Source organism: Candida pseudojiufengensis (genome assembly GCF_024610245.1).
Source record: "Candida pseudojiufengensis strain CBS 10847 chromosome Unknown scaffold5, whole genome shotgun sequence".
NCBI classification, from domain to species: domain Eukaryota; kingdom Fungi; phylum Ascomycota; class Pichiomycetes; order Serinales; family Debaryomycetaceae; genus Lodderomyces; species Lodderomyces pseudojiufengensis.
In genome coordinates this window covers 706,507-720,517 of record NW_026261528.1, presented here as the reverse complement: position 1 = coordinate 720,517, position 14,011 = coordinate 706,507, and the positions used below count along the sequence as shown (strand labels likewise).

At 26.6% G+C, this 14,011-nt stretch overlaps 5 protein-coding genes across 5 annotated transcripts; 4 read left to right on the top strand and 1 right to left on the bottom strand. All coding sequences in view use genetic code 12, as the record gives it.

Annotated features, from left to right (window-relative positions):
- Positions 1-1,370: 1,370 nt before the first annotated feature.
- KGF55_002610 (uncharacterized protein) lies at positions 1,371-2,990 on the top strand (the record flags this gene model as incomplete). Its single annotated transcript, XM_051757313.1, has 1 exon — positions 1,371-2,990. One exon carries the CDS (start codon positions 1,371-1,373, stop codon positions 2,988-2,990), a length of 1,620 nt encoding a protein of 539 aa, XP_051614871.1.
- A 1,113-nt stretch (positions 2,991-4,103) lies between these two features.
- KGF55_002609 (uncharacterized protein) lies at positions 4,104-5,627 on the top strand (the record flags this gene model as incomplete). Its single annotated transcript, XM_051757312.1, has 1 exon — positions 4,104-5,627. One exon carries the CDS (start codon positions 4,104-4,106, stop codon positions 5,625-5,627), a length of 1,524 nt encoding a protein of 507 aa, XP_051614870.1.
- A 2,413-nt stretch (positions 5,628-8,040) lies between these two features.
- On the top strand, positions 8,041-9,843 carry LCB4 (sphinganine kinase; the record flags this gene model as incomplete). The annotated part of the gene is made up of 1 exon (XM_051757311.1): positions 8,041-9,843. One exon carries the CDS (start codon positions 8,041-8,043, stop codon positions 9,841-9,843), a length of 1,803 nt encoding a protein of 600 aa, XP_051614869.1.
- A 29-nt stretch (positions 9,844-9,872) lies between these two features.
- On the bottom strand, positions 9,873-11,927 carry PXA2 (ATP-binding cassette long-chain fatty acid transporter; the record flags this gene model as incomplete). The annotated part of the gene is made up of 1 exon (XM_051757310.1): positions 9,873-11,927. One exon carries the CDS (start codon positions 11,925-11,927, stop codon positions 9,873-9,875), a length of 2,055 nt encoding a protein of 684 aa, XP_051614868.1.
- Positions 11,928-13,488: 1,561 nt separating this feature from the next.
- KGF55_002606 (uncharacterized protein) lies at positions 13,489-13,779 on the top strand (the record flags this gene model as incomplete). The annotated part of the gene is made up of 1 exon (XM_051757308.1): positions 13,489-13,779. The coding sequence occupies one exon, from the start codon at positions 13,489-13,491 to the stop codon at positions 13,777-13,779; it is 291 nt and encodes a 96-aa protein (XP_051614867.1).
- Between the last annotated feature and the right edge of the window lie 232 nt (positions 13,780-14,011).

Here is a 14,011-nt window from a genome sequence, read left to right as displayed (position 1 = left end):
CAGGTACAGAATTTTTTTACACAATCGGTTTTAGTAGACATGAATTTGAAATTGAAGTTTCAATTAATTAAGTGCATAAAAGCTTGTAAATTTTACTTAACAACAATCTATTCAAATTACCACCCTACCAACATAGTTAATACTATATTCCGCTTTGGCCGCAGTATAAATATATAATTTCAAAAATAACTTTTACTATGTAAATGATTTGATAACACAAAATCACTCATCTTAGATTCAATTTACGAACTTTTTTATCTAAATTTTGATGTTTTGATTTTGTGCCACAATTTGCAGTAATTTCCGATCTTAAATAATAAAATATTATTTTTATCCTTTTTCATAAATATTTTTTATCACTTTTTTGAAAGTTTTGATTGCCCTTACTCATTTGGACATAATTTGTCTCTAAATATAGCATTTTATCTTAAAAGTAAACAAAAACAAATAAACAAATATGTAATGCATGTGTGGAGATGAGATAAAGAATCAATAATATGTAGATTTTCTCACACATATTATTTCATAATAAAGATTGAACAGGGAAGAAGGCTATGGAAAAAACAGCTCATTGAATCATTTGTAGTACGTCAAATTAAAGATATATTTTTACATTTTCAACTGTCGTTGCCAAGAGATTACACTTACTTCGAAGGAGGTTAGAATTATGTTTGCTCTATGCTCTCAAATAATTTCTTTCTTCCAATCAGTTTACTTTAATGAAACATTTTAAGATTACTGTTTGAGTGCGGGATGAGGGATGTTATAGACTCATTTAACATCTCCCTAAGGTTATTTAAGGAATATGAGAGGTGAACACATAATGAAAAAGTACAGGAAATGAATGGAATTTTCTCTCCAAAATATTTTAAGTTTATCATTAGTTTAGTTCTCTTGACCTATATATTAATTTCCAGTGTTCAAAATAGCTTTATAGTCTTAGACAGGTTCATGAAATACAAAGAATTATCAATCACATCCCAATCTTCAATTCAATTGCGCTTTTAACTATGTAACAAAAATCGCGTTTTTCTAGGAAAGCGAGATTCCCAGCAAATTTCCAAATTTCTCTTTCATTTTAGCCTAAGAATTTTCTCATTTGTATTGCAACATGTATTTATTTTCTTAAAATGCTGATATGAAGTATTTATGCAAGGTATGGTACAGGTAATGAGAGCTTGGTCGAATTAACTCAATTATGAATTTTGTCACGTCAAGTATTGAATCAAATTCAGTCAATCATGATTTTTTTGTTTGTAGTCATTATTTAGCGGCCAATCCAAATTCTGCAAGTTGAAGTTTCCTAAATAATTTAGGTGTATAACCTTGTATGTTTAGCTAAAGACTACAAAAGGATTTGGAAAATCACAATGGTTCATGATTTGCAGAATCAGTTAGGAAATAGTTCAATATTTAATCAATTCGATAGTTTTGAAAATATGGAGAAGCTTGTAAATTTTCCATATGAAGTATTGGAAATGATATTTCAACAAATAAATCATCATATGGTAATAGCCTTAATGCCATTACACTCTAAATTCAATGAAATCGGTCAAAAAAAATTATACAAAAATATTCATATTTACCTCAAACATAATTTATTAAATGGTACCTATTCTGAATCAAGAGAACCACCATACAAACAGGAAAATAGGTGGAGATTTCATAAAAATATTTTGAATGACTTTACTAAAAAGTTTACTGTGATTTCATCATGTAGTTTTTATGACAACATTATTAAACTTAAAATGAATAGATACCAACATATTGAACACCTTAGTATTGAAAATCTCGAACTTTTCCATTATGCAACACACTTGAAATTTCAAAATAGAAAAGGAGTACCTACATTTTTGAGAAAAATATTTAGATATTTTAAAAACCTAGATTATGTTAGTTTTGCATTATCAAATAATCAACTCAATAGAAAAAATAAAGACAAAACTGATGATGGATTAATTGGTAAAACTTTTATAATTCCTCGTCAACGTCCCGACTTTTATGATCATGTATTGTTTTTAGAGGAAAAAAACCAAGGCTCATATGACTTTTTGTATAATAATCTTAAGAGTTTAAAATTTCAATTTGATCAACCCAAGAATGACGTAAAAAGACTTACATACCATGATCTATCTAAAAGCATTGACTTATTCAATAAAATCAATTTATTTAAAAAACTTGAAGAATTACATCTTATATTTGAACTATTTATTAATTTAATGGATCCATTATTACTTGAAAGGTTGAATAAAATTAACTGCAAATTAAAAAAGCTTGATTTAATGTTTCGGGGTAAACATAGATTCATAGAAGATGATGATTGGGATTACTACCACCTGACCCCAAGACCCGGTACAAAATGGTTATTTACTTTGGATAAATTTTTTGAAACAAAAGAGATTAATACCTTGTCATTAAATTATCGTAATGAAGCATATTTCAAAGACCTATTTATCTTTGAAAATTTCAAGTTTGAAGAAATGTTAACCAATGCCAATTTATCAAAATTAAGAAATTTAATTCTATCCTCACGAATTTTAGATTTGAAGTCAATTGATGTCTCAAAATTACATAAATTGATCATATGTACAGATGTGGCTAATGATATGTATGCCAAAAAAATTGCCAAACTTTACTTTATAAATCCAAATTTGAGGTTATCTTGGTGGCCAAGATTGAATGATTGGATTTATGAAGAGATATTTTTTTATTCTGATAACTTACAATTATTCACACCTGACTATTTTCAAATTATATCTTGTCAATGGCCATCATACTTTTTTAAAAGTGATATAATTTCGATTACAAAAAAACATAATCGGAAAACTCGTAGCTTAAATGACAAATATTCCCAAAATTTAAGTATAACTTTGAAACATGATTATTCAGTTGAAGAACTTTATGGTATGGACATGTTTGAATTTTTTCATATTGATAAACCAACTCTTAAAATCTTTGAGAAACACGAGCAAATTTTTTTGGGAAGTTGATATCTTAAATTTATAGTAGAAAATTATCAACAGTCTATTATATTCTTACGTCCATCGAAATTAATATTCTCTACGTTTTCTTTAGTCTATCTAAAGTTCAAGAAGATCTCGATTCACAATCATACGTAGCTCAGACAAATGGAGACTTGACTGCTTAAAATCTTATGGACCATTACACGATTCATTTCTGTCTTGCGCAAAAATCACAAATATGGTGGCACGATTGATTTTTTGCTTTCAAAGTAATTCATTAAATTGATCAACACCATAAGTATAAAATTGACATATCTTCAGTCTCTAATATCAATTCTTAATTTATCATATGCACCTCCGATCATATACCTCTACTTTGACTTGTATGGCTATCATTTGTAAAATTTTTGTTGCAATATTTTACGAGTGATATATACTAAAACTTTTAGCATTTCTTTAACAACATATTCTATAATTAAACAAACTTGATTGTCGAGTATTGCAACAAAAGTTAAAAAATGAATGAAAATAATATTATTTCATTTTAGTGATATCACTTAATACGACAACGTTTGCAAAAAACAACACTATCTACGAATCATCTATAAGTTTATTTGAGCAAACAATTTTTTATTAACTGACATAATATATACAACAACACAACAATCAAATGGAAGAACAAAGGAAGTATAAAAGACATCAAGTTCAATCAAAGTTTTTCAAGACAAATCAAAATAACTAAAAAATCATCAAAATTTTGAATGAATTACTTTTAAAAAAGTAGAACCAACTATAAGATATACATCAATGAAATTAAGTAAGTTATAGAGATGGAAGGGAGTCAAAAAAAAAAGAAGTGGATAGGACTTTAAAAACAGATTGAATCAAAGTGTTTCAAGACTCAAAACATTCACTCAATAATAATTATGTGATTTTTTTGTCTGTTGTCATTATATTGCAGCCATACTAAATTCTGCAAGTTAAAGTTTCCTAAATAATTTAGGTGGATAACCTAATGTTTTATCCAAAGATTGCAGAAACTTTGGAGATGTACGATATTGTACGATCTACTGAATTGGTTAAAGAATAGTTCAATAATTATACAATTCAATAGTTAAACAGTTCAAGAGCTTTGAAAACATGGAAAAGCTTGTGCATTTTCCATATGAAGTATTGGAAATGATTTTCCAACAGATAAATCATCATATGGTAATAGCATTAATGCCATTACATTCTAAATTCAATGAAATCGGTCAAAAAAAATTATACAAAAATATTCATATTTACCTCAAACATAATGTAATGAAACTTGCCTATACTAAAGCAGGTGAACCAAGATACAAACAAGAAAATAGGTGGAGATTTCATAAAGATATTTTGAATGACTTTACTAAAAAGTTCACTGTGATTTCATCTTGTAGTTTTTATGACAATATTAATAAGAATAAAATGAATAGATACCAACATATTGAACATCTTAGTATTGAAAATGTTAATCCTTTATATTATGTATCACACTTGAAGTTTGATAATAAAAGAGAAGTTCCTACATTTTTAAGAAAAATATTTAGATATTTCAAAAATCTAGATTATGTTAGTTTTGCACTATCTAATAATCAACTTAATAGAGCAAACAAAGACAAAACAGATGACGGATTAAAAGGTAAAACTTTTAAAATTCCTCGTCAACGTCCCGACTTTTATGATCACGTATTGTTTTTAGAGGAAAAAAACCAAAGTTCATATGAATTTTTGTACAATAATCTTAAAAGTTTAAAGTTCAAATTTGAACCACCCAATAACCATGTAAAAGAATTTAATCCCCTTGAACTTTCTAAAAGCATTGACTTATTTAATAAAATCAATTTATTTAAAAAACTTGAAGAGTTACATCTTATATTTGAACTATTTATTAATTTAATGGATCCATTATTACTTGAAAGATTGAATAAAATTAACTGCAGATTAAAAAAGCTTGATTTATTGTTTTGGGGTAAACACATATTCCAAGGAGATGATTACTGGGATTACTACTACTACCACCTACGTCCGAAACCAAAACCTAGAAAATGGTTGTTTACTTTGGATAAATTTTTTGATACAAAGGAGATTAATACTTTGTCATTAAATTATCATAGCGAATCAAATATTGAAGAAACATTTTACCTTCAAAAATTTAGGTTCGAAGAAATGTTAAGCAATGCCAGTTTACCAAAATTGAGAAATTTAGTTTTATCTTCTCGACTTTTAGATTTGAAGTCAATTGATGTATCAAAGTTACATAAATTGATCATATGTACAAAAAGTGCTGATGATGGGTATGCCACTAGAATTGCCAAACTTTATCTCATAAATCCAAGTTTGAGGTTATCTTGGTGGCCAACATTTAATATTTGGTATGATCGAGAGATATTTTTCAAAACCGATAATTTACAAATATTCACACCTGACTATTTTCAAGTTATATCTTGTCAATGGCCATCATATTTTTTCGAAAGTGATATAATTTCAATTACTAAAAAACATAATCGGAATTCTCGTAAATCAAAGGACAAAAATCCAAAGAAACTAAATATAACCTTAAAACATGATTATTCAGTTAAAGAACAACGCGGTATGGACATGTTGGCTTTTAAATTTAAAGACAAACCGGTTTTAAAATAAAACGAGCAGATTTAGTTTAGGTAAAGAATTAAACTTTTTTTAATTGAAATTCCACGACACTTGTATTCTTGATACATAAATAAAACTGTCTTCAACCTTTATAATTTTAATTAAGCAATTGGTTTGTTCAGTAATACTTTCAATGCCAATTGAAGTCACCTTCGTAAGATTTTTACTATTTTGTCGCTTAAATATGCACTTATTTGTTTTGGCTCGCAATACTCATTCTAATGGGTTACGTAATTTTCAAACACTTTATCATAGGGCTATTTGCTTAATATAGACTCTACCAACTTTAGCATACTTTTACGACTCTGACATGATGATGATCATTTATTTTTTTTCAAAGAGGATCCATTAATTATTTAGATGGTTCTTAGTTAGGGGAGGTACTATAGGTATAATAGTATGAGTTTTTATAAAACCAGAGATTGATACTAATTTGGATTTATCAGACTAAAAAATTGAGAGATTCTAAAATACTGCATATACGTGTGTTTCAAAATTTGAAATCTGAAACAACATATCAAATTTATAATTGAGATAAAAAAAAAAGTAATTTCCTTCCAAACTTATTTTATTAATCAGTTATCAAACTACAAAAGCTAGAAATTTTTTTCAAGAGAATTACAGATCATGACATATAGAAAAGGTGTTTATTTGTCAAGCTAGGATATAAATGAATTCATACCGTACTTCTATCAATGGTGATACAAAAATTAAGTTTTCTGATTTTTGGTGGCAAATCATTTCAAAAAATGAAAGATGCTTAACAACGCATGTTGTGAACAATTTGGTTGAAGCTGTCGAATTTCATGAAATTTAAAAGTAAAGAAGAGTCTAAGGGGAATTAGATAAAAACCTAATAAAGCCCGATATTTATGTATTTGGTGATTACGATAGTACAATTACCTAAATAGTACATTCATAATCACCAAATACAGGTGAAGCGAAAATTAATTGGTTTTGCAACAAGTGAAAAACAAAGGTAGCCCTATGCAAAAAGAATTACTTAACTTTTCAGTGCTGGATTGGGGCCCTTGCTTTTGGATTATAGAAGTCAATTGTATTAAACTTAAAAGAATTTGCCTTTTCGAATTTTCAGCTATCGGAAAAATCCAAGCAGTAAAATTCTAGCTAGGTAAGATAGCCGAAAATTCGAAAAGGCATATTTTTCCAAAGTCTAGTACAACTTACAATATTCAATTACGGACAAGGGGAAGAATTCAACTTATTCACGTTATTAGCATTGATATTGGAAGAACATTTCAAAACTAGTGATTGTGTGGTAGAGGAGAATGAAAAGGATAACATGCTTCTCAAAAAGGGAAAGAAAGGAAGGAAGAGAAAGAAGAGAAGAGCCATTTAGGTCGATTCAAGTCTATTAATGTGTATTGAAGTTTTATTTTAACAGAAATGCCTATCTGAATTTCAATTTAATTTTATAACCAAAAAATACAAATAGGCTAATATAGGTTCACCAAATTAAAGATTAAAATGATATATGTAGATAGTACAACTCTCTCAATAAACAAATTCTAAAAATGTAAATAACTAACATAGAAATGTTTAAATAGGAAACAAATTAAGTAATTTGTCTTACGATCTATAGTGAAAAGAATATGAAACAATTAGCTAAATAAAATTATAGTCGAATTTTTTTAATTTTGCAGCCTCTTTCTCACGTTTTTTTTTTAAAATTCATGCAATTATAAGACGTGTTTCACGAATCATAATTTATAAAGCTTGTAAATCAAGTGTCACTTGATCTCATCTTTGATTTAACGCGTATTGTTCTTCAACTTTTGAAACAGTGTTCATAACGAAAATTATAAAAATGTTATACGTGTTTTAAAAGATCAAACCCTTATTTTTATTTTGAGCCGATTTATCCTTAAATTTTTCTATAAATTTTTGATCTTGATACTATCAATACTAAAAACTTAATAGAGTATCATCATCGACGTGTATTACACTAAATTCAGAAAGATAGTAGCATTCTGTTTAATAGTTTTGAACTTCCAAACCATAATAAACCTTTGAATATTTGAGTGAATAGAAAGAGTCTCAACTAGCTTATATAGTTACTAAGACTACGTTAGATTCTCTCCAGGATTCAAATTAAATAGACTGATTGATCACTAAGTCTTTCTTATAATGTAGTCAACCTCTAAAATTCAGGATTTTCTGTAGCTTAAAACACCCTGTCTCATTTCAACAGGTATATCCTGATTTATAGAGGTTAACTAATTTTTCGGTCTAATTATTATTTCTTTAAATTTATAAAGATAAACACTTAATTAATTTATACCAAATTATATTACCTTACAATAACCAACAATAGTTCAATAAAATAGCACATTCAAAAAAAGGAAATATCAAATAAAGAAAGAAGATACTTTCCAAACATTGAATGTTTATTAAAGTATTATTACAACCAATATATGTATTAACTTCATTATTATATCATACAACAAAACAATTTATATTATTTATTGATAATAATATGTCAATATCAACAATTTCAAAAACAAATTCAAAAAACCACCAAAATGATGTTAATTCTTCTTCAAATTTTTTAAATAAAAAATTATCATCTGAAACTTTGTTATTTCAAAGAAAAGATTTAATTTTAGTTACTTTATCATCTCAAGGTTTAGTTATAAATAATAATAATAATAATTTGAGTAAAAGTAATCATAATTCAAGTAATTCAAGTCATGAAAGTTTTGGAGAAGATATAACAACCACAACCCAACAATCAAATTATTTTACATCTTTTTTTAAATCTTGTTTTGGTAATGAATCATCAACAAATATAAATTCAATTATTCCAAAATTTATATCTTTCAAAAATATTCTATTCATAGAACCAATAAATTATAATGATGAAGAAATAAATGAATTTAAATTAACTTATGTTATACCAAATAATGATGATATTTTAAAAAAAGCAAATAAATTATCAATTCAAATAATAAATATTCAAATTCAAAATTTAAATAGTATAAACACAAATGGTAAATCTATTCAACAATATATAATGAATAAATCATATCCTTCAAAAATTTTACAACAACCTTCTATTTTGGTTGTTATAAATCCTCATGGTGGTCAAGGAAAAGCTATTCAAATATATAATGAAAAAATAAAACCAATATTGAAAGCAGCACATTGTAAAATTACATTTATTGAAACTAAATATTCAAAACATGCAATAGATCTTGCAAAAAATTTAAATATTGAAGAATATGATATAGTGTTGTGTTGTTCAGGAGATGGAATACCTCATGAAATAATAAATGGATTTTATCAAAGACCCCACAGAGGAATTGATGCATTTAATAAAATTATAATAACTCAATTACCTTGTGGATCAGGTAATGCTTTCAGTTTATCTACATTAGGAGGATCAAAATCAACTGAAATTTCAACTTGGTTAATGCTTAAATCAATACCTAAAAAATTAGATTTAATGTGTATAACTCAAAACGTAAATAATGAACTCACAACAAGTCTTAGTTTTTTATCTCAATGTTTTGGTATTATAGCTGATGCAGATTGTGGAACTGAACACTTAAGATGGTTAGGATCCATGAGATTTGAAATTGGAATTGTACAAAGATTATTTAATAATTCAAAATATCCTTGTGATTTATATGTTGAATTTGTCACACAAGATCAAAATGAAATTAAAAAACATGTTAAAGATTATACAAATAAAGAAGATACTAATGAAAACAAAGAATTAGATGTTGAAGATTTAACTCTTTCAAATACAATAAATGATGAGATTCCATCAAATTGGATAAAATTACCTTCATCATTAACAAATAATTTGAATATTTTATATGTTGGTAAAATGCCTTATGTATCAACAGATGCTCAATTTTTCCCCGCAGCATTACCAAATGATGGAAATATGGATATGATAATAACTTCTTCAAATACTTCAATAATTGATTTATCATCAATTTTATTAAGTGTTGAAAAGGGAACACATATAAATATGGATAGTTCAAAAATTTTACATTCTAAAATTAAAGGATATAGATTAATTCCAAAATTAAATGATGAAAATGGTAAACATTTTATATCAATTGATGGTGAACTGTTCCCTTTTAAACTGTTTCAAGTTGAAATAATTAATGGAATAATGACTACTTTATTATATGATGGAAAATTTACAGAATCAAATTTAACAAAAGATAAATAGATAAAAAATATACACTTACATACTAGAAACTAACTTCTATATTTATCATGTTGTAATTTTGAAACTTTCTTTAATTCAGATAATCTTTCTTTTAAAATAGGAACATCTCTTAATTTTTTTTCCAATTCAATTCTTTCATTTTCTAAATTTAATCTCTTGTTAGCATCTAATTTTCCAAAAAAATATCCACCTTTACCATCAAATTTTAATAAATATTTATGAAAATGCCATAAAGCAGGTCTATGACAAACACTTAATAAAGTAATACCTAAATTTTGAGCATATTGATACATAAATTGTTCCATATCTGGTGATACTGCAGATGTACATTCATCTAATACTGCAAATTTTGGTTCATGATAATATAATCTTGCCATTGCTAATCTTTGTTGTGCACCTGTTGATAATTCTTCATTCCAATTTTTAATTTCATTTAATTGTGGTATAAAATCTTGTAATTTTAAAACTTTTAAAATTTCATTTAATTCTTCATCTGATTTTTTTTGTTGTTGTAAAGAATGTGGATATATTATTTGTTCTTTTAATGAAGAATCTGTTACTAAATAAGCTCTTTGAGGTAAATAAAACATATTTTCAGAAGTTGGAATTGTTATTGTACCTTCTTTTACTGGCCATAATCCACCAAGCATTCTAAATAATGAAGATTTTCCGGACCCATTTGGACCTGAAATTAATAAATGATCACCCTTTTTAATTTCAAAATTTAAACTTTCAATTAATGTAACATTTGCAGGAGTTAATAATTTAACATTTTTAAAACATATTTCATCATTATTATATTTAACATTTGATGTTATTTTTTTTTTATTTTCTTGAACTTCATATAAACTATCTTCTAATTGTGCAACTCTATTTGAATGTCCAACAATTTGTAAAAGATATCTTCTTGCAAATATTAATCTATCTAAAGAATCTGAAGCACTTAATAATAATGATCTATTAGTTATAAAATTACTTGCTGTATCATTATTTGGATCTTCTCCAATATATTTATTTATAAATATTGGAGCAGAACATAATACTAATCCAGCAGCACCCCAAAAATATTTAACAATAAAAGTTTGAGCAATTTCATGTATGGCTTTTTTCCAATATTCTCCCTTTGAAAATCTTTCTAAAGTATAATAACAATAATCAATATAATCTAATTCTCTATAATGACCTTTTAAAAATGCAATTTCTTCATTATTTGAAACAATTTTAGAATGAGCAGATCTTAATTGACCTTCTAAATTAGCTCTTTCACTTGCTAATTTTGCAAAAGGAGGAGAAAAAAATCTTATAATCATTGTTGAAAAATGAGCTAATATACCTAAAGCTAAAGTACCTTCACCATTTCCAACACCACTTTGACTTAATTTTCTTGCACATAACACAAGATCTAAAGTAGGTTTTAATAATTGACCTGGTAATGCACTTAAAGCTTGAGCTAATCTTGTTACATCAGTTGTAATTCTTTGATTTGGATCTTTTATTTTATTATCATTTAAATGAATTAATGAATAATAATTTGCATCTAAATTTGCAGGTAAATAATTTTTCATTATTGATGAATTTAAATTTTCTCTTATGCTTTTACTTAAATTTGATTTTGTCCAACTTAATAAAGCATTTGTTAATGATGCTGGTATACCAATTAATAACCATATTAAAAGATATTTACTGAAAACTTTTAACCTTTTTGAAACTAATGCTCCAACTAATTGACCATCTAAAGTTGCAACTTGTATAGTTAATAAAGCTCTAATTACTAACAAAATTATATGACTTAATAAATAAATTATTGTTTTATCATACCAATGAGGTACAATAGATTTTATTAGTCGATCAACAGTTTGTTTACTTAATTTTGGATGTTTTGATTTTTTAATATCATTTTTGGAATTATCTATTGATTTATCTAATTTTTGATTTGATGATGATGATGATCCAGTACTTGCTGCACCTGTAAACGCTGCAGTAATTAATACAATATATGATGTGTTTAAAAAAAGCGATCTATTAGATCGATAAACTTTTAATAATGATGCTGCTACAGATTTATCATTAATCTTTGTAGACATGATTCTTTATGTTTAGTTTGTGTTTAATTGATTATTTGATCTTGATTTGATTATTTGCTTTCCCCACAAATTGAAGATATAAAATTGACGTAGTAGTTATAAATTTATATGATTCAAGAATTGAAGTTAACAAAGAAACAAACTATTGAATCAATGGTTTTCGGAATATAAGACAGATGAAGTAAAGTATTGGTTGAGTTGATATGTATTTAGGGTTTGATAATGATTATGCTATACTATAAATTGTTGCATAAACGTTGAAATGATTTTTCTTTTGTTACTACTTAAATAAAACTTTTGGTCAATTTCACACTACCTTTTGTAATTTGATTTTTTTTTTAGATAGACAAACTATTACCATTGATACTACTACCACTAATATCATTAGTGGAACTGTGCAAACATACCAACAATCGAATTCCGTTTGGTGATGTTGATTAAACGTTCAGACCAGTTTAGTTTAAAGAAATGTGAAAACACAGAAACATAAGTTCAGGTACTGATCAAATCAATCTAATTGGAAATTATAAATTTAGAATAGTTAGTATAAATAAAATGAACAAGGCAGTGCTTTATCAAAATGGATTCATCTTCAAAAGGTTATTCTATGATTTGATATGTTTAAAGCCAGTTATTTCACAATTTTAACTGACATTTAAGGAATATAGAAAGAAATTCTGTATTCGTTGAAGACCAGTTTAAATTGTGAAACTACTGCTTTTAAATATGTTGACTAAATCATTGTATATAAGGCCATTTTGTACTGTAAAAATAATTTCAATCAAGAATAAAACTTTATATTCCATCAGGAACTACATAGCAACTAGTCAATAATCAAAATACATAACAAACCATGCATTGAAATTAGTCAAATTCCGAATTGTTAAACATTTTGATCCATATTGAGTCCTTCCTTTTTGAGAATGTGTCAAAATTTCCCACCTTTTATCGCTTCTAGTGCAGTATGCCCTTTTATTAAAACTTCATACAAAGGCACCATGATAAAATAAAGTTATTTCACATACACTCTCAAAAAAGAATTCAATGTGGACAAAAATGTTCAACGTTGGTAATAATAAGTATGCCAAATCCTCCATCTATTTTCTTCAGCTAATAGTCTAGTTTTTTATATTACTATCGGCAACTTTTGTAAACTTGTATCATATACCGATTCCTCTGATGATTATTTACTCTTGATAATTCCCGTTGTGGTCCCCGTTAGGTCAAATTGTAAAATTGGATGATCAGATGACCAAATTCTTCAATATATTTACATAATACAAACATAATAATCCATTCTATTCCATTTCCAAGTCATTGCTATCAAAACAATGCACGACATATTTTAGCAGCATAATGGATCATCATAATTCAAATCTGATACTAAAATTGATTTACTCCTATTAACTTGTGATATAATTATACTTGCGACAAAATAGTTTGTTCTATCTGGTGATAATTTCACAACAACATTGTGAATCTTATTTCAATTTTCTTCGGGTGTTTGATTCTTATTTAAAATGTAACCAAATTATTTTCCATTCTCTCTTCGATAAATTAAATGAAAATTTCAATTCTTTATTCTGAAATAGTTGGATTTCAAAATACTATGAAAAGCATTGTTTTAATATCTGTGACTACACCCAAGATTGAAACATTAACTGAAACTTCAACTGCTTTTGTTATTAAATCAAATATTGTCTGTATTTGTTCGAGAGCAGTAGTACTGATCTTGATATCATCTTTAAGCTCCAATAATAAAATACAAATAAGTAAAGATGAAATCAAGATCAGAACCACTGCGCTCGAACAGGTTATGAGTCCTTCTCTTGACTTTAATTATAATTTGTAGTTTACATTTCATTTGCTACCAAAACGACTCTGGTATTTATTATTATTGTCACTTCAATCGTTTTTCAAAGAAAAAAAAGTGGTAAAAGCAAAGCATTGGAGGGATATCAACATCAAATTCGGAGTGCCGTTTTGAAAGCAGATGAGATAAAACTTTATAATTCTATTAATGAGTATTTTTTTACCTTTTTGGTATTTCTTAATATAGTCTCCTGTAAGCCGAATTGACAACA